We start from the raw sequence: 20,645 nt of genomic DNA, 5'->3' as shown, positions 1-20,645 counted from the left end.
TTAGCATAGTGTGTTTCTTTGTTTGCATAAACTGTATTCTCTCTAATGTCCTCTAGTTTTAAATTATTTGATTCTATAATTAGTATTCTCAATTAGTTCAGCTATACAATATTCAATTATAATCTAAATCACAAGTTAGTGGAAATTATATCAATAAAAAGACATTAAAACCTGAAAATGCCAAAAGCCAAAATTAGAGTTAATTCATGAAATAGGATGAGAAATGAGATGAAATAAGAAAGTTAATTCCCCTCAAAATGTTTATTTAGATGAGTAAAGTCATACCTGAGTGTCAAAGACAGAACTTTTCCTATGAAATAAAAGCCTTGCTTATTCTGTACTACAATTTTTGTCTGAAGAAATAAAAGATCCTATCTGAAGAATAAAATTAAGTCTACTATGAATGGAATATATTTGTTGTATTTAGCAATTATATTTTATGTTGTAGGGTGAAAGAGGTGAACATGGACCCCCTGGACCTGCTGGCTTCCCTGGTGCTCCTGTAAGTGTGAATACATATATATATATACATATATATATACATATATACATACACATACACATGCACATGCACATGCACATACACATACACATGCACATGCACATGCATACGCATACACATACACATAACACAACATACACATACATATACACATACACATATACATATACATATACATATACATATACATATACATATACATATACATATACATATACATATACATATACATATACATATACTAAATCTCTTCTACATGACTAACATTTTCTGAGAGATTTTAGTCCTGGATTAGCAGTGAGGGGTTGAATTCTATTTACTAGATGCAGGAATTTGAAAGTTATTTAAATCTTCTCTATTGCCATGACTATAAAATGAAAGAGTTAGATTGAATGATGTCTATGGTACTTAGAACTCCATGATTTTAACACTGACAATAGCTAGTTTTTCATGTTACCAAATTGTTCTATGACAACTTTATCTATATGATGGGAATACTAATAATTACCCCACTTACTTCACAAAATAATTGTGAAAATAGCCCCAGGAAGATATAAGTGAAACCCTTAAAAAACATGACATTATATAGCTGAATAAATGTTTTAAAATATAAGGTCAAAAATGTATAATATTAAAATACCCCTACACCATATCATTTTATAGTATATATATATTAATGCATCTCATTTTTTTGAAAATTGTGTAGCTAGTTTTTTCATTCCCACTATTCTATGGAGGGTTTGTTTTATACTATAAAATTAGTGGTCCAGTTTGTTTCTATTTTGTTATCTCTTGTCATAGAAATGTAGTTTTCTTTGTAGTTTGTTTTTTTTTTATCCTGACATGGTCCAACAGGAAGATTTTCCTTCCTGCTTCACTGAGTATATGGACTTTTGGAATTAGGATAATTTAATCCAAACGTGAATTTTGACATGTGAATTTATAACTTGCTGTTTTTGATGTAGGGACAAAATGGTGAACCTGGTGGTAAAGGAGAGAGAGGTGCTCCAGGAGAAAAAGGTGAAGGAGGTCCTCCAGGTGTAGCAGGACCCCAAGGAGGCCCTGGCCCAGCTGTAAGTGTTTCTTCTTCCTTTCCATGGTCTTCTAAACCAAAGAATGCACGTCAATAAATATTTATGATTTTTACTATGAAATTATAAACAGATTTTAGATGTTTCTCAAACATTACTTTTTTCACACTATAGTAGAATTGAAGACAAGGCTTAAAGATGTTTTTCATTCCATTTAGGGTCCACCAGGTCCTCAGGGAGTCAAAGGTGATCGTGGAAATCCTGGTAGTCCTGTGAGTGATTTTCACTTTTATTCTATTTCTATTTTATGTAAATTCCATCACAATTCATTGATTAGCACTGATTAGCACAGAAACAAATGTAAAAGCTAAATAAGATTGCATGGCATCTTTAGTTAGCTATGATTGTTTTGTAGCCAGTAGCAATGAGAGTTAAAGAATTAGATCATTTCTCTGCCTTTGCCATTTATATGATGGCAAAGTATTTGATCACTCAATTTTTATGTCTTTAAATTAGAAGTAATATAAACTGATCCCTATTTGCTCCACCAGATTTTATGGAGGAAAATGTATTCTGATGACTGTATTCTAAGTACTTAAAATAACTACTTTATGAATCCTATGCCTGCACAAAATCATCTGATTATTCCCATTAGTCCTGGAAAGATATAGGTGAAAAGTGAAAAATTATCTCTCCAAGGATGGTTAGCATATGCTTTGTAAAATGACAAAAAATGTTTCAGCAAAATTAATAATATTTCAAGTGACTAAGTGACCTGAATATATTCTGAAAAATTTCATTGTCTAAGAAATAAGATCCCATTATCAGGATTCCACTCATATGTACCATATACGCTAGAAACTTTGTTTTGTTTTGTTTTTTGGTATTTTTACTTACTAGTAACAGAATTTCAAGAGTGATCAAAATGATTATAATTTCACAGGGTGGTGCTGGTTTTCCTGGAGCTCGTGGTCTTCCTGGTCCTCCTGGAAATAATGTAAGTTATATTTAGATATTTTCATGCCACTTATTTGGGTAGGAATAACACTAATACTGACCTAGTGACCTAATTCCTCATAAACAAGGAAGCACAAAAATAGGTTTTGTTTTTTGGTTGTGATTTTTTTTATTATCATGGTCTATATCTTTAACTTTTACAGTATTATGGAGGGGAAGCGATCAGGATTGTGCTTCTTTATTGGGTAATTCTCAATTATAAGTCTGTATATTTAACTTTTCTCCAAAGGGTAACCCAGGTCCTCCTGGCAACAATGGTGCACCAGGCAAAGATGGACCTCCTGGACCAGCTGGTAATAGTGGTGCTCCCGGTAATCCAGGAAGTCCTGGTCCAAAAGGTGATGCTGGACCACCAGGTGAAAAGGGACCAGCTGGCCTACCAGGACCAACAGTCAGTAACTAAATTTTATTACTTACTTATTATATGAGATTGTGGGAATCACATAGCCAACATTTTGAAAATCATTAATCAATTTAATCTTTTCCTATTCTTCTTCCCTTTCAACTCCATTATAGTTTAATGATTATTTCAAATATTCATATGTATCCCTCAATTATATATTTTAAAATGTCATCTCCCTACTACTATTCTTAGAACTTTTTATTTATACCTACTCAGGGAGTAGATCCATAGTTTTACATACTGTCAGGAGTTGTGACCTCAAATTTTCAGATGTTCAAAACTTAATTTATAAAACACAGTATTTTTTTTTTTACTTTAGAACATTATTACTTAACTCTAAGGCAATTCATTTTCTTCCCAGGTATTTTTATGGTATTGAATTTCCTTCTTCTCTGTAACTAAAGACCAAGATTACCTAAATAAAGAAAATGTGAATTGATTAATTCAGATTACATATTTTTATTCTCTTTCTTTATAGGGAAGTCCAGGTCCATCAGGTTTTACAGGTGTCACTGGGGCACGAGGTCTTGCAGGACCACCAGGCTCGCCAGGAGGTCGGGGAGGACCTGGCCCGCAAGGACCCAAAGTGAGTGGAAATGCATGAGTTGCTTAATTGTCTCTTAGGAACTTGAGCATATCATGGCATTCACTTTTAAAAAGTAGATTTACTTTTGATAAGCACAATATTTAGATTCAGGATAACCCTTCATTTTTAACAATAGACAAGCTTATTTTCCCAATGTATTGAATTCAATTTGTCCTTTAGGGGGATATTTGGGAGGAGGGAAATTGACTCACACTTAGAGATTTTCTTACTGTAAAGAATATCAAGAAAAGAAAAGAAATCCATATTTGTATGTGAATTTCATGGAGCCTTATAAAACGGCAATTATCTACCAGATCTATTTGCATGACAATATCTAGTGGCTGTCAATCATAGAAGAGTTATAGGATTGCATGGGATCTTGGCCTCCTAATTCATGTGTGTCAGAAATTAGTATTTTTTTCTTTCTATAAAAACATCTCAGGCATAATGCACTGAGTTTGGATATGTCACATCTGGTCTTTAAGCAGTATAATAGTTGCACAAATTCTAGAATCACAATTCAACTGAAAAAAAAAGGAAAAAAGTAAAATGAAACAAGACAGGACCTGTGTGTGGGTAACATTACTCTTTAGTGCCTCATTTTTGACCAGGTTAAGGATAGAATAAAAATCAGTTTGCTATTTCTCATTATATAGGGTGAAGATGGCAAACCTGGAGCCAGTGGTCAAAATGGAGAACGTGGTCCTGCTGGTCCACAAGGTCTGCCTGGTATAAGTGGGATGCCTGGGGAACCTGGTAGAGATGTAAGTCAATCTTTTGTCAGAATTTTCATGGTACAATCAAATTAGACTCAATCAACCTGATTCTTCAGTAGCAGACAATTTGGCTTTTATGAAAATAAATCATTTGAGATTTTTAGTATTCTAGATAAAGTTATATGATTATATTCTCCTTCCTTCTTTCCTCTCTTCCTTCATTTCTTTCTCTCTTTTTTAAAATTTATTTTCATCCATGTACACATGCATATTTTTAAGTTACAAAATTTCCTTCTACCCTCCCTTCCCACCCCTCCTCCCCTCAGCAGTAAATAGTCAAGTTAGCATTATATCTACATATTTTGATAAACATGTTGACAAATTAGCAGTTTTTGTTATGAGGAATTAAGATTAAGGGAAAGAGATACATAAGTGATAATTTTTAAAAAATTTTTCCTTCTTTCCTTTTTCTTCATGTTTTCTTCCTACTTTCCTTCCCTCCTTCCTTCCTTCCTTTGTTTCTTATCTTCTTTTTCTTTTCTATTTTCCATTCTTTTTTTAATGAAAGAAATCTTTTAGCTACAATTTGATTTGGATATGATAATTCAATCAAAAAGGGATCATTCAAATAATGATAATGAATGTTAGAGGGGAGATAGGGATAGAGCTGAAAATACTTGCCTGTGTGATTTCATCTCTTGAGCTGTAGTAACAACTGTGTTAATATGCTGATAGGCTCAAGTAGTTTTAATTCTTTTGGTCTTTTCTCATTAGGGAAATCCTGGATCAGATGGGCAGCCAGGCCGTGATGGTGCTCCTGGTGGCAAGGTATAATTTGAAGGGTCTCTGGTATACTCAATAAGACTAATTCTCCACAGAAGGTATTATAAGCTTTTCTTCCCTTTCTTCTCTAGTTTCCTTAATCCTCCTACAACTCCCTCTTTCCCATCACCTTTGGTTAATAAGTTTTTCCTTTACTGTAAAAATTGAGGTCATTTGATGTGAGCACGCTCTTTGCTCATTCTTTACATCTCAAAAATCATTGACCTCATTTCCCCACTTTTTCCCAGTCTCAGAGAATGTACTTGATACCATCCATTCCCATCTTCTCATCCTCAATCATTCTTTCCTCTCTCTCTAATCCTCAGCTTCACTATCTTAACTGATTCCTTCCCTACAGCCTATAAATATGTCCAAATTTCTCCATTTTTCAAAAATCCTCACTAGGCTGTTCCATGCCATCAAACTATCATTCTTTGCTACTGGTTAGTAGTTGAATAACAATTGGAATGCTGTGAATTTTTTCTTTATCAATAAAGACAGTATAACCAATTTATGAATTTTGCAATAAAAGGGATATGTATCTATTCCACTTTTCTTAGCCAAATTTCTTGAAAATGCTGCCAATATTACTTTCTTCTACTTCCTTCATCCTCATTTTCCCCTCAATCTTTCACAACTTTGGCTTTTGACTTTGATGTTCAATTGAAACACCTTTCTCTAAATTTATCTGTGATCTCTTAAGTTGTATCTGATGATCTTTTTTTTTCTCATTTCTAATCCTTCTCCACCAATCTACTCCAATGGATACTCTTGAACCATCCATCTCTCCTCCTGCATTCTCTCTCCTATAGATTTTTGGAACATTGCTCTCTTCAGGTGCAAATTCCACCTCTTTGACTACTTCTCAATCTTATTAATGACTTACCCTCCACATCATAATTACTATCTGAAAGTAGCTCTCAAGATTGTATCTTGGGTTCTCTCCTCACTTTATACTCTTTCAGTAACCAACCTGGTTTCCATGAGTTTATCATTTCTATGAAAATACCACCAGATCCCTATTTCCATTCCATTTCAACCTTAATCTCTCTTCCTTGCGCTTTAGTACCACAACATCAATTTCCTATTAGACATTCCAAATGGATGTCAAACTCCACTGTCAACAGTCAAAAATGGAGCTAATTATTTTCCCTCAGATCCCCATGGCTCCCAAACATTTTCATTTCAGTCAATGGCATCACTCTCCTACTTTCTTAGATTTATACTTTCAGGATGTTCCTGGAATTCTTCATCTCCTTTACCCCATTTATAAAATCAGTTGTCAAATCTTGCTCTTTCTAACTTTAACATGTCTTACATCCAGACTTTGTTTTTTTACATTCCTGGAACTATCACCTTAATTTAGGATCTCATCACCTCTTGCCTAGACTATTGCAAAAGTCTTTTAATTGTTCTTTTTACCTCCAAGTTTCATCATTTTAATCCACCCTAAACAGTCTTAACAAAGTAAATTTCATTAAGTGGAAATCTGGGCATACCACTCTTCTATTCAACCAATTCCAGCGGCTTCCTATTACCTCTAAAAATAAAATATAAACTGCTCTGTTTGACTTGTCTGGATTCCCCCAACTGGTGATTCCCTCTGTCACAGACTAACTGATATTTAAATATTTAAATTACTGGGTATATAATTGTATTCATTCACTTTATATTTTTAGTGTACACATATATATATATATATATATATATATATATATATATATACTTGATATTCCCCTCCTTATAATGAATATTCATTATGAGTAGAGATTCTTTCATTCTTTGAACTTGCACTTTCAATATCTAGCCAAATGTCTGACATATGGTAGATATTAAACAAATACATGTTTGATTGCTGAAGGGATTTGAGAGGTTAATTCAATGCCTGCTACATTATATTTACTTCAGACTTTGTAAATTTATTTACAGGGTGACCGTGGTGAAGGTGGTCCTCCTGGATCTCCTGGATCTCCTGGACATCCTGGCCCTCCTGGCCCTACTGGTCCAGCTGGAAAGAGTGGAGATAGAGGAGAATCTGTAAGTTCAACCAAGATCAATTATATTTTGTTTCTATGAATTTCCCTTATGATATATATATCAGTGAATGGGAGGATCTCAGATTCTTAAATTTCTTCACTTATTGAGCAAAGGATGTATCTTTTTAAAATTTAAAATCTCACTTTTATCATAGAGAAATTATCACTTGAATTCAGAAATTTCTGACAAGTCCATGAGAAATTATTGTAAAAATGCAAAATCATATAATATTGATATCAAGGAATAGAAAAATTATATTTCTAGAAAATTACAAGTAGGATTAAAAAAGTTGTAGGCAGTTGTTTTGTTTTGTTTTTTGCAAGCCTAGTTTAATGTGTACTCTATGGGGAAGTAGGTTCTATGAGTATTATTTTTTTTATTTTCCTCATTTTATAGATGAGGAAACAGTTCAAATATTTTAAGTGACTTTCTCATGTTCCCAAAACTAATGTCAGAATAAAGATTTGACTGACTCTGTCCAAGACTCTGTCAACTAATAATAAATCACCATTTCAAATAGATGTTTGAAACTTATAAAAAAAGATTTGTCAAAGCTAAAAATCATCCCATTAGTAATTTTTTTCACCTCTACAACTATCATTTTGTGTGTTTCAGTCATTACCTGGTATGGAAGATCCATCCAGGAACACCTATCAGGAACTCAACTGTTAGAGAGTTGTCTCTATTACTGAAGGGATAGGACTTAACTTGAGGTCTTTCTGACTCATTGATCAGGATATATTGGTGTCATCTAGGAATTAAAAATGGAATTTTGATTACTGATAGTGAGCCCATGTTGAAGTAGAAAAAGAACTACAACTGTTTATTTTAGAAGTAGTTTAAGATGTTTTTAAAAGGAAGTTTCTTCAAACACATGTGAAAACACTAAAATGAGAATTTTCCTTCTCAGCATTTAAAACATCTTGATATGAGCTACTATCTTCTCTGTTCTATTTAGGGTCCTGCTGGTCCTACTGGTCCTCCAGGTCCTGCTGGTGCTCGTGGTGCTCCGGTAAGTGATATCTTCACATGTGGAAACAACAAAAACTCTATTATCTGACATGGTTAGGGAATTGAAAATTGCTACAAGACAGGTATGGTAAAATGCACAAAAGAATTTCCAATGTTGAATGAATTAAAAAACAACATAAGTAATGACCAGTTCAGCTGATTGCAATTATACAGACCTTTATGAAAGAAATGCTATGTATTGGATCCTGAGGATATTAACCACCCCACTGCCACCACTAAGTGAAGAAAACTTCCTGCCCTAAGAAATCTACCTTCTAAAGTAGAGCTTGCATATAGTGGATATTAATTTTGTCAAGTGCCCATTAAAATATTCTAATGGAGATACGGCAAATGAGAGAAATGAATAAAAATAAGTTTTGATTGGAATAATGCAAAATATAACTAAATTTTCTTTTATGATTCAGAAGATAGCTCAAGATCTCAGAGCATCCCAAAATTCTATTTTAAGCACCAATTATTGCTATTCTATCACGATGAGAAAGTGTCATTTGATGAAGTCTAGGTAATAGAGTATCAGAACCTATATTAAAAGATAAATTTATTAATTATGAAAAATACGAGCCGATAATATTCTCAATGTATTACTACAGGGTGCTCAAGGTCCACGGGGTGACAAAGGTGAACCTGGTGAACGAGGAAATAATGGCATCAAAGGACATCGTGGTTTCCCTGGGACTCCTGGTCCACCAGGTTCCTCAGTAAGTATTTAAACTTTTTTAAGTTCTCTTTTGTTAGCTAAAACAAGGCTGTGTAACCCGCTAATCTTTTTAAACAAAATTTCATATTGAGCTCATTCCTTACTCCTGTTAAATTAAAGGTCTCCTGTATTTATTCATCTATCTTAAAAACTACCATGTGATTCATTTTCCAACTAGCATTACAACTCATCACAAACAGTGTCATTGAAGAGAAAAGTATAAATACTTGAATAATTCAATCTTTTTTGGGGGGGGAGTTGTATCACCTCCAGTGAGATGTAATTATAGCTATTTCAGACAGGAAATTATTAGTTCATTTCAGTAAGTGAGGCTCTAGTACAGGAGTTAGGGAAGAGAAAAATAATGTATTTTTTCTTGTTTTACATTTCATTGATTTAAGCTCCTCATTTTATTAGGAAGTTAGAGGTAAATGAATTCAAGGGATTTATGTTGGATTGATATTCTAATTAAGAGAGTGATTTTAAAATTATATGTCTTTGTTATGAAAAGACATCCTTTACATCTGTATCCCTGGACTGTAAAATTGTAAAATACAAAAAATTGTAACAAATTGTAAAATTGCTTGCTCATTTTGTTGACCTTGATAATGATATTAATTAGCAAATGTGCAAATACACATAATTTCAATAGTAATAAAACTGCTCTAGCCTAATAAATAACTTTTGGGGCTTTCATTTTTATTTTATAAAGTAAAATATATTTGGGATAAGAAGAAGAAAGTATTTTATGGGTAAGAAAGAAATTCTCATCTTCTCCAAGTAGACATTAGAGATACTTTATCTTAGTAAATCTTAGCTTGAATAGAGAAAATAAGATATGAAGCAAACTGGATCACTTTAAATTATCATAACCATGACCTTGAATCTCACATGATCAATGAAGACTTTTAGAACTTTTAAGAATTTCTTAACTAATGTTCAAATTTCTCTACCTTTTCAGGGTGCAGCTGGTCACCAAGGTGCCCCTGGCAGCCCAGGACCTGCAGGCCCCCGAGTAAGTAGTACTGAGAAATGTCTACATGTAGAAAAAATTTTAGGACTATATGAAAATGAAAAAAATTACTCAGTTGGTGAGATTTCTGTGAGATAACATAAATACATTTGAAAATACATTTCTCACAATATTGTATTTTTCAGTTTTCTTTTCTATTATATATTGCTGGGATTTTGATCATTGTTTCTTTTGAATCTTGTTTAGGGCCCTGTAGGACCCCATGGACCTCCTGGTAAAGATGGAGCAAGTGGACATGCAGGTCCTATTGGTCCTCCAGGCCCCCGAGGGAACAGAGGAGAAAGAGGATCAGAAGTAAGGAGACAATTGTTTACATGCAAATTTAAATTGTTATTTTTCCTTTTTCTCATTTTCAGAAATATTCAAGCTGAATCTACATTTTTCAGATATCAAAACAATTTGGGTTAATAAAGGCACAAGTTGAAAACAAAAAAAAAATAAAATTCTGCTTTTTCATAGTTTAACTTAGATTGAGATAGTAGACATTACCATAACTTTAAGAAATATATTAAAACTTGCCACAATAGTACTAAAATTAATGGTTAAATATTTTTCAAAAAGTCATCAAGTTGTGTTGTCAATATAACAAGCAACTATTGACCATTAATTGAAAAAATAAATACATAAATGAAATGTTTATCATGCCCAATAATATCACATGTTAAGATTTCCAAAGTGTTTTATACACTTGATCTTGTTTAATTCTTATAATGGTAATCCATGAAAATTGTGATTTTCCCTATTTTACAGAGTTGTTAAGTAGTTTGATTACCTGTTCAAGGTCACATAATTAAATTGTCTGAAGATGGAGTTGAACTCCAGTTTTCTTAACTCCAAAGATACTGCTGAAACCACATGGCTCCAAGCTACCTCCTGTCAATACCTGAATGTATAAATAGTCTAAAATTATTGGATAATGATAATTATTAGATAGATTGATAGAGAGATTTATATATATATATATATATATATATAACATATTTACATATATCACTTGGTGCTTTATGAAATTCTTTTTTGTACAGCATGTCTTTTGATCTACTTATCATTATAGATTAGGCTGCGTCTACATTTTAAAAGCAGTAATAGGGTTAGGACCAGGTCCCAAGTGTCTTGGTTCATTGTTCATTCCCTAAAATACATCTACATTAGAATCCTGTTCTTCAGGTCTTCACTAATCAAAGAAAGGAATGTTTTAAGTAACCTGAAAATTTACCCCCCCTCCCCAGGTCCACAAAATAATGTTTTTTAAAAAATATATATTTTTCTTATGTGGGTCCTTTTTCTCCTTTTATAAAAATAAAAAATAAGTAATCTGAGAGTAGTATTAAGCTTCTTAGACCTAGAATTTGCTTGTACACAGATTTAAAAGTCCATTTACTTTAAATCTTTTTCTTATTGATTAATGCAAAGGAGTGAGGTGAAAACATTCTTTTTTGTATCATGATATATTTTTTACATCTGAAGTACAATCATCAGAAATATTTGTCTTCTTAATGATGTCCATTTTATTTAAAGTAACTAAATTTAAAATAACTAAACCTATTCGAATCATTAAATTTAGAACCAAAAGGCACCTCAGAAACCATCATCTCATTCTTTCTTTTTTTAATATAAGAAAACAAAGATTCAGAGTAGTTAAATTACTTGTGTAAAATAATACATGTACTATCTACATATCTAAGAAGAGCCAAAATTTAAACTTTGTTCTATAGATTCAATTTTGAAACCCATTTCCTTTCTACTACCAGGCATCTCCATTTTAAAGTTATATTTTTCCAGGGAATCTTATGATTATTTCCATTCTTTCCATAAAGCTTTTCCAAGGAAACAAATACCATTTATTGATTGTCCTCATTTTCACATTTCTTAGGGCTCTCCTGGTCATCCTGGAAACCCAGGTCCTCCTGGTCCACCTGGTGCCCCTGGTCCTTGCTGTGGTGGTGGTGCTAGTGCTAGTTTTGGACTTTCACAAGAAAAAGCTTCTCCATATTATGGAGATGAGCCCACAGATTTCAAAGTCAACACTGAAGAGATTCTGTCCTCACTCAAATCAATGAATGGACAGATAGAAAACATCATTAGTCCAGATGGATCACGAAAAAATCCTGCGCGAAATTGCCGTGACCTAAAATTCTGCCATCCTGAACTCAAGAGTGGTATGTTTATTGGAATTGAAATTGCTTTCATTGCAAGGGTAAATTTAGCAAATGTGAGAAATGGCGTGTTTCATCCCTCTATCACATGATTTCAGAAAGTATAGATAGTACAGTATTTATGTCAAGGCAGTAGAATTTTTTTTTTTCTGTGAATCTGGCACTTCTTTATAGACCCATAGCAATTTAGTAATAAAAGAAACCTCAGAATTTGAAATAGAGTCCATCTCCCTACCCAATTCAGGAATACACTTTCTGGTGTCCTTGACCAGTGAACATTCACCCTCTCAGAATACATATATTGACATGAAACACACCCTTCTATTTTTGTAATTAATTAAAAAAAAAACTAGGGGCGGCTAGGTGAGGGGAGGCTAGGTGGGGGGGTGGGGCTAGGTGGCACAGTGAATAGAGCACTGGCCTTGGAGTCAGGAGTACCTGGGTTCAAATCCAACTTCAGACACTTAATAATTACCTTGATGTGTGGCCTTGGGCAAGCCACTTAACCCCATTGCCTTGAAAAATCTGAAAAAAAAAACAAAAAAAAAAAACTAAAAGTTTTCTTCCAGATAATATACTATAAAATTTCAATGCACAGAATATACAGAATGCTGTCATATAAAGCTCAGATTCCTTTCACATATGATCAGTCTGAAAAGAAAAAAAATTGTTCCAATTAGATGAACTAATGGATTTTCCAAATCATCTTCCTAACCATTTTTTTATGTTGTGTATGTTCAGGACAGTACTGGGTTGATCCTAACCAAGGTTGCAAGATGGATGCTATCCAAGTGTACTGTAATATGGAAACTGGTGAAACATGTATAAATGCCAGCCCTATGAATGTTCCACGAAAGAACTGGTGGACAGATTCCAAAACTGAAAAGAAATACATTTGGTTTGGAGAGTCCATGAATGGTGGTTTCCAGGTAAAGAGGGAGATATTTTTATTATCCTTCCAATAGCATAAACTTAATGTATCTGATTCCCTACTATCTCTCTCCATTTCCCTTCTCTTCAACTTGACTAATATTTATTAAGTATGTGAAATGTTATTTAGCAATTTTAATAATAGTAATAATTAAACTTACATAGCACTTATTATATAACAGGAATTTTGCTAAGTACTTTATAATCTCATATTTGATCCAACATCCTTGGTAAATAGGTACTATTATTATCCACAGTTTTTAGATGTAAAAATTGAGGCAAACATGGATTGAGTTATTGTTCAGGTTCAAACAGCTAGTAAGAATCTGAGGTTGAGGGGGCAGTTAGGCAGCAAAGTGGATAGAGCACTGGCCCTGGAGTCAGGAAGACCTGAGTTCAAATGTGACCTCAGACACTTAATAATTACCTAACTGTGTGACCTTGGCAAGTCACTTTAACTCCATTGCCTTAAATAAATAAAATTTTTTAAAAAATAATCTAAGGTTAGATTTGAACTCTGGTCTTGTGAATTCCATTCCTGGCATTGTACAACCTACCTGCCTCTAGGGAAGGGAGAAAGGCTAGTGTTTGAACATGTGATTTCTTAATACAGGGAGTTCTCAATAAGTACAATCTCTCTTTCAGTGCAGATTAATAAAGTATAGGATTTACACCTGGGGGTGGCACCTGGAGTGATATTTACGCAGGACCACACAGCATGATCCAGTGCACCACATCAGAGATTAAATTTAAATGTAGACTATAAAATATTAGTAGTCTATGAACTAAATCATGCTTCCTCTTAAGCTAATGAAATGAGTATTCTAAAATGATGAAATGGTTCTGAGCTTTCCTTTAACTACATGTTTATCAGAGTTAAAAAAACAAAACAAGAATTATGTTAAATGAATCATTCCATCTTATGAAAGAACCATATTTATTACTTTTTTCTGATTTACATATATATTATATATCTATATATCTATATACTTTGACAATATATATGATCCTAAAATAAAATACAAATTAAATTGTTAATTATTATTTTTATAGGAATTATTTTGGTGTGGAAATTTCCTCCTCTGTCCTTACCAGAATGCCCTCTGTATTTCAAAAGTTTTGAGTGTAGTCTTTTGGCCCTGAGATGTTTGACAGGATTTAAATATTCCTGACTGCAAGACTTGTCCTACACCATGAATCCAATCACTGCACTCCCATAAATAGATGAGAGAGACAAAGAGAGACAAAGGTAGAGAGAGAACTACTACTTCATTCACCATGAGTGACCTACTAGTAGATTAAATATATATTTACATACAGATTCCAGTTCAAACACAAGAACTAGAATTAAAATTTTGAACTCTTGGCTAAATTTCTTCTTTTTTTCCACCACAGTTTAGCTATGGTAATCCTGAGCTTCCAGAAGATATTCTCGAGGTTCAGTTGGCATTCCTCAGACTTCTTTCCAGCCGTGCTTCACAGAACATCACATATCACTGCAAGAATAGCATTGCTTATATGGATCAAGCCAGTGGGAATGTAAAGAAAGCACTGAAGTTGATGGGTTCCAATGACGGTGAATTCAAGGCTGAAGGAAATAGTAAATTCACATACACAGTTCTGGAAGATGGTTGCAGTGTAAGTGAACAATTTAATTTTTTTTTTTATGTTTAAAATTCTATCCTAGGGGCGGCTAGGTGGCATAGTGGATAAAGCACTGGCCTTGGAGTCAGGAGTACCTGGGTTCAAATCCGGTCTCAGACAATAATTATCTAAGCTGTGTGGCTTTGAGCAAGCCACTTAACCCCATTTGCCTTGCAAAAAAAAAAAACAAAACCTAAAAAAAATTCTATCCTTATATGACTACTGAATTTACAGGGAAGCTTAAGTATAAAATGGCTCTACCGTTTCCTGATGTCCCTCAACTCATTCATGAAAGAAGGGAGAACTATTCTCCCTCCCCTTGACATCCCATGTAAATATGCAATAAGCAAATCTACCAAGTTTTTCATAGTCATGACACTAAGTTCTGCATCTCTGGGGGAATTCAGATCTATGCCCTCCAAAACCAGGTAGTGGATCCCAGCATGCTGTTTTCAAATAAAACAAGGACTCAAGGCTTCTCATATGGTAGATCCCAAGTACAAGCAACTTATGAAATATTGCTGATTTCAGGTCATTCATGCAACTCTTTCCTCTCTTTTGTTTCTTTTTTTCCCACAGAAACACACTGGCGAATGGGGTCAAACGGTCTTCGAATACCGAACACGCAAGGCTGTAAGACTTCCCATCATTGATATTGCTCCCTTTGACATTGGTGGTCCTGATCAAGAATTTGGTGTGGACATTGGCCCTGTTTGCTTTTTGTAAACTAAAGAATTTGTTCTCTCTGAAAGTCCAACAAACAAATCCACACTCCAACTGTGTTCTTCTTGTTCTAATCTTGTCAACCAATACAGGTGAACAACTGTATTCCAGTTATTTATTTCCAAAATTTCTGGAAAAAAAAAAAAGATGATTTGACAGAAAGGGATCATTTTTAGTTTGCTAGTACACCAAATACAATTCAAATGCTTTTGGCTCTATTTTTTTTACCAATTCCATCTTCAAAATGTCTCAGTGGTGCTATAATAAACTTCAACAGTCTTACAACAATTCTGTGTTCCAGTCTTTGAATGCTGCCCCAATTGCAAGGCACTGAATACCCCAAGCATGAACAATTTCTCCTCCTTTCTGAGATGGTAAAAAGAAAAAACTAGAAAGGACTTCCCTGTTTCAACTACCTCACCTTGGACAGAAACTGGGATGAATTAGCTGTCTCATCAAAAGCAAAAACAAACAAATAAGCAAAAACTCTATATGCATTTGAAAAATTTATAAATACAATTTATTCATTTCATAAAACCAGGTATAGGACCTTAAAGTACAGGCTAGTGCAAGGATTGAGTGGCAGCCCCACTTTTTAAGCTACTCATTTTATTAATGGATATTAAATTCATTTTTTAAAAGGTGCTTCTACACTTTCTTGTCGTTGCTGGTCAAGACCACTAAAACTTGGGAAGGCAAATATGATGGTGCTAATCTATTTTCACTTTAAAAACTGCAGGTCAGGATTATTGTTGACTTGCACTAAAAAGCCTCGATTTATAACATTTGTCAATGTTTCCTGTTGAAGATTGTTCTTGAGAATTTTCCCCCTTCATTGTGTGTATTTTAAGAAATAGCCCAAATGGTGAGGCTACTTTGATCCCATTCACACAGTAAACATGTTGTAAGCTTGTATGTGGTTGTTGGTCTTTTCCTCACAGAGACACATAATAAAATCTCCTAATAAAATTTCTCATGGTCAAATTTTTCCCTTTTTTGTCCCTTTTCATATCTTTAACTAACATAAAGGGCATTCTTAAGAATCCATTAACTTTTCTGAAAATTTTTAGATCAGAATTATCAAATTGAAAATGTGAGTGGGAAGGGGTGGCTAGGTGGCGTAGTGCATAAAGCACTGGCCTTGGAATCAGGAGTACCTGGATTCAAATCCAGTCTCAGACACTTAATAATTACCTAGCTGTGTGGCCTTGGGCAAGCCACTTAATCCCATTTGCCTTGCAAAAACCTAACAAAAAAAAAAAAGGAATGTGAGTGGGTTCAGGGACTCTAACAATAGTGGGGGGGGGGGGGTTAGGAGGGAAATGGATGTGGAATACTGCCCAGAAGAGAATCCTCCAGAATTTTAGAATTTGGTATCCTAGGAATACTAATACTCTATACACTCCATTATAAGCTTGAAGATTTAGAGGATAAAGGCACCTTAGGCATCTCTTTATCCAAATCCCTGTTTTATACTTAAGGAAACTGTGGCTTTTTGAGGTAAAATGATTTGTCCAAGACCATGTATTTAGAAAGTCACAGAGCTAAATTCAAACTCATATTTTAATATTTGAAATCCAGCACTCTTTCTACTATACTTCCTTTATATCTCCATAATTAAACTATTTTACTTAGGCTTCCACATAGAAGAATCTATCCTTATTTACTTGTCTTTCCCTGATATATCAGAATTTTAAAAATTATTTTATGCAATGGAGATATTTTTGTTGCAAGCAAGTCTTTTTAGATTTTTTTTAAATGTCTGGAATGCTAGAAAGATTATAATAATAGATCCAAGTGGTGAAGGATAATGGGATAGAAAAGGATACTGGGAACTAATCAAATTGGGGAATATGATAGGCTCAGGAAACATTTATGAATAACTCAAGGTTATTGTGAGGAACTCCATATTTCTAACTCCCTCTTTTAAAAGTGATATTAAATAAATAAATTTTTAAAAACCACATTGCCAGTGTTTTGGGAGCTGCACTCCCAGGGAGAATTTGGGGCAACATCCAATATTATTACCACAAAATCATGTTGTAATCTCTATAATAATATGAAGATTGGTGCTCTCAAGATAAAACTGTCGCATAGTTCTCTACTGTTTGATGCTGACAGTCTTTTTTAAATAAAAGTTCATCAATTCATTTTTATAAAGAAGCTCATAAAACAATGACTCTCTATTTAGCATCCTTTGTAGAATATATTTAGCACCCAAAGAACCACATTCCCTCCTTATCAATATCACCTACATCACTTCTGCTCACTGAGCTAAAAATGTCGATATCCTTTCATAATTACCCAATTCACTAAAAGGAAGTAAAGTAGACAAACTCGACACTCAGATGAGAAGCATTTGCTTTGAATTTTATTATCTTTGGTCTCTTTATGAAGTAGTGATTTATTGATCATTCTAGCATTTCCAATGATGAAACTAAGCCCTTACTGATGGTATAACATTAGAAAGGAAATGAAAAGTCTAGATTGATATTTCTTTATGTCATGTAAGAGAGTTCCCTCAGTACCTCTATTTCCTTATTTTCACTCCCTTCTCAGTTTCTCAAAATTTAATTTTCTCTCCCACCATTCCACTCAAACAGCTTAATCCAAGATTGAGTATAGCAAAAGTATATAGTACAATGACTTTTTTATGGCTAAGTCCAATGACCTCTTTATGGCATTTGCATTCTGAACTACCTCCTCTTTCTTGATTCCCTTTCCTACTTAGTTCCTGTGGATGTCTTTCTCAAGGTTTTTTCCCACCTACTTTTTGCTTATTTTTCTGTTTATGTTGGATTCCCATCCTTGCATCCCTTAAATGTGGGTATTTTCCACATTTTCAGATCTATCCCTTCTCTCTACTTTCTCCTTTTGTCTACTTTAATCATCTTCTCTAGGCAAACAACTCTCCAGTTTTGATTTCTACTCCCTTTCCAAACCCTTCTCAAATTCTGGTCCCATATTCCCAATAGCCTGTTGAATAATTTAATAAATTCTGTTGACACCTTAAACTCCAACCTGTCCAAAATTGAAATAACTTTGCCCCCTCCAAAAATATTCCCACAAATTTCCATATTATTTACTTCTAGTGTTTGGTAACACATCATCCTAAGTCATTCAGGCTCATAATCTTAAAGTTATTTTTGATATTAGTTCTCACAATTCCATATTACTATAACCATAACCCCAAGAGATACAGGGTTCCCCAAAAAAACATACAATTCAATTTTGTCCATTCTTACACTGAAAAGGAGACCTAAGTACACAGTCTCCTTATTTTTTTCTTCCCCATTGCAATTTACCTAAACCAACCCCCCCACATAAAAGTAGATTTCCTCTTCAAAAAAAAAAATAAAACATAAAACATATCTTTCTTAAGGATTAAGCTTCCTAAAAAAGGAGTTAGGGAGGATCATTGAAGCTTATTGCTTACTTATTACCTTGTTTGATGAATTTTCCTTTGAGGAAAAAAAATTAAAAACATATAAAATATCCATAACACTGCCAACTCTATAACTTTTACATTCATGTAATCTTAATCTTATCTAAATATGATCAATGTCTTATATTCATTCTACCCCACATTTCTTTGATAATCTTATTAAAAAATAGCCACTCATCTTTTCCTCTCAGACTGAATCTGCTATCATAATTTTCTTTCTTTTGTACTCATTCCTCCAAAAGACCCTAGGTCATAAAATCTCTATAATATTACCACATCCATAGCAAGCAAGGACTGGGAAAAAAATGGAAGAGAAAAAAATTCCCTACTCAACCTGTCTCCTTCAGATCTTTTCCAGAGTACTTGCACATTATTCTTCTCAACTATACTATCCTTTCTATTGCTTTCATAGAATCTCATATCCCAACTCCTTGTCTTTTCACTGCTTTTTCCCCCATGCCTGTATATTCTCCTAACTTCTCATTTCCTTTAAGATTTGTTAATCTTTAAAATTATAAAAACCTTAAAGCATAGGTTAAAATAACATAAAAACAACAATAAAAATATTTTAGAAATGAAGTTTTATTCTCTGGGATTTACAATTACTGTTGGGTGAAGGCCATTCTAGTAATGAACACCCCAAGATGAGGGAGATCATAAAATTAATATAGAAACAAAGGGAGGGGAACAGAATATATATATATATGTATATATATATAACAAGAGCAGACAAAACCTCAGACTTGCCTGGACACCATTCTGTTATTTGTTATCAAAGAGAACCATGCTATTTTGCCTAAGGGAGATAATTTTTTTTTTTTAGTTTAAGTACCAGGAGGGCAGGGCAAGTTATAAATTATAAATTCAAATTATAAAAAATGCAATTCTTTTCTGGCCTTAGGAGGCAGAACAAGTCTTCCTTTCAAAGTCTAAGAAGAGCTTATTTCATTCCTCACTACAGCTAAGAACATCATTTACCATTGAAGATACATTGAACAGCAGGAGGAAATTTACATTTGATTGGGGCTTATGGAAACCCTCAGAATTGTTATTTTCCTAATATTAAAAAAACCAAAAAGAAATTTCTCCTTCAACAATTTGAAGTCACATTTGAATTCAGGTATTCCAGTCCCAGTGCTCTATGCCCTGTGCCAAACTATTAAGGAACTTATGCAACAATATGAATAATCAAAAGCATATGATTCTTTTATAAATATATCCTTAGTGGCCTAAGAAAGAGTGAGAGAAAGCCATCCTTGCAAGGTGAAAGGTAGAGTCAAGAAGAAGGAAAAAGGGACATCGTTTCCTCTTAAATACACTTTGGTAGCACTTTGGACAAAGGTTGGCACTTGGGGAGTGGTCTGGCACCTTACTCAGGTATTCTCCAATGGAAAAGCTATGTACTGGTCCTTCTTGTCCTAAGATCCATGACCTTTAAGTTCAACCATCACATTTACTGTCAAGGCAGTATCAATGGGCAAGGTGGAGTAGCTGGAAAGCAGAAACTGGGAGAAGAGGTAAGCTGGAGAAAAGTTGAACTACCTAAGACCACTCCCATCCTGGAATGAAAGTCCATCTTCCCTGTACCATATCTGTGAGCTTCTAGTTAGAATGAAATTCTAGCATCCTGGATAGAATTTGAAATTTCAGACATGATTTTAACTATGTGTTAACTGTTTGTTATTTTTACTTCTCTTGCTCAAAATCAAAATATAACCAAATGTTATAAAGCAGATATAATCTAAGAAAAAACATAACATAAGGCAGAAAGTACTTTATTCATCTCTGAAACTTCCAAACAATGAAACAGTTAAGCCGGAGACCTTATTCAAGCTTAGTATAAAAAAAAAGATGATAGCTTTATCAAATAG

At 33.8% G+C, this 20,645-nt stretch overlaps 1 protein-coding gene across 1 annotated transcript in view; it reads left to right on the top strand.

The window, feature by feature from the left end:
• COL3A1 (collagen type III alpha 1 chain) overlaps positions 1-16,298 on the top strand; it is a 63,214-nt gene extending 46,916 nt beyond the window's left edge. Inside the window, exons 35-51 of the mRNA XM_074215520.1 lie at positions 449-502; positions 1,468-1,575; positions 1,752-1,805; positions 2,477-2,530; positions 2,780-2,941; positions 3,432-3,539; positions 4,196-4,303; positions 5,030-5,083; positions 7,007-7,114; positions 8,073-8,126; positions 8,737-8,844; positions 9,805-9,858; positions 10,063-10,170; positions 11,750-12,035; positions 12,774-12,961; positions 14,358-14,600; positions 15,186-16,298. Of these exons, the coding sequence (XP_074071621.1) occupies positions 449-502; positions 1,468-1,575; positions 1,752-1,805; positions 2,477-2,530; positions 2,780-2,941; positions 3,432-3,539; positions 4,196-4,303; positions 5,030-5,083; positions 7,007-7,114; positions 8,073-8,126; positions 8,737-8,844; positions 9,805-9,858; positions 10,063-10,170; positions 11,750-12,035; positions 12,774-12,961; positions 14,358-14,600; positions 15,186-15,332 (1,998 nt within the window). The 3' untranslated portion in view covers positions 15,333-16,298. The remainder of the gene's footprint in view (positions 1-448; positions 503-1,467; positions 1,576-1,751; positions 1,806-2,476; positions 2,531-2,779; positions 2,942-3,431; positions 3,540-4,195; positions 4,304-5,029; positions 5,084-7,006; positions 7,115-8,072; positions 8,127-8,736; positions 8,845-9,804; positions 9,859-10,062; positions 10,171-11,749; positions 12,036-12,773; positions 12,962-14,357; positions 14,601-15,185) is intronic.
• Positions 16,299-20,645: the final 4,347 nt, after the last annotated feature.

This window comes from Macrotis lagotis, chromosome 1, assembly GCF_037893015.1.
Source record: "Macrotis lagotis isolate mMagLag1 chromosome 1, bilby.v1.9.chrom.fasta, whole genome shotgun sequence".
NCBI lineage: Eukaryota > Metazoa > Chordata > Mammalia > Peramelemorphia > Peramelidae > Macrotis > Macrotis lagotis.
This window is presented reverse-complemented; position numbering and strand designations above follow the sequence as displayed.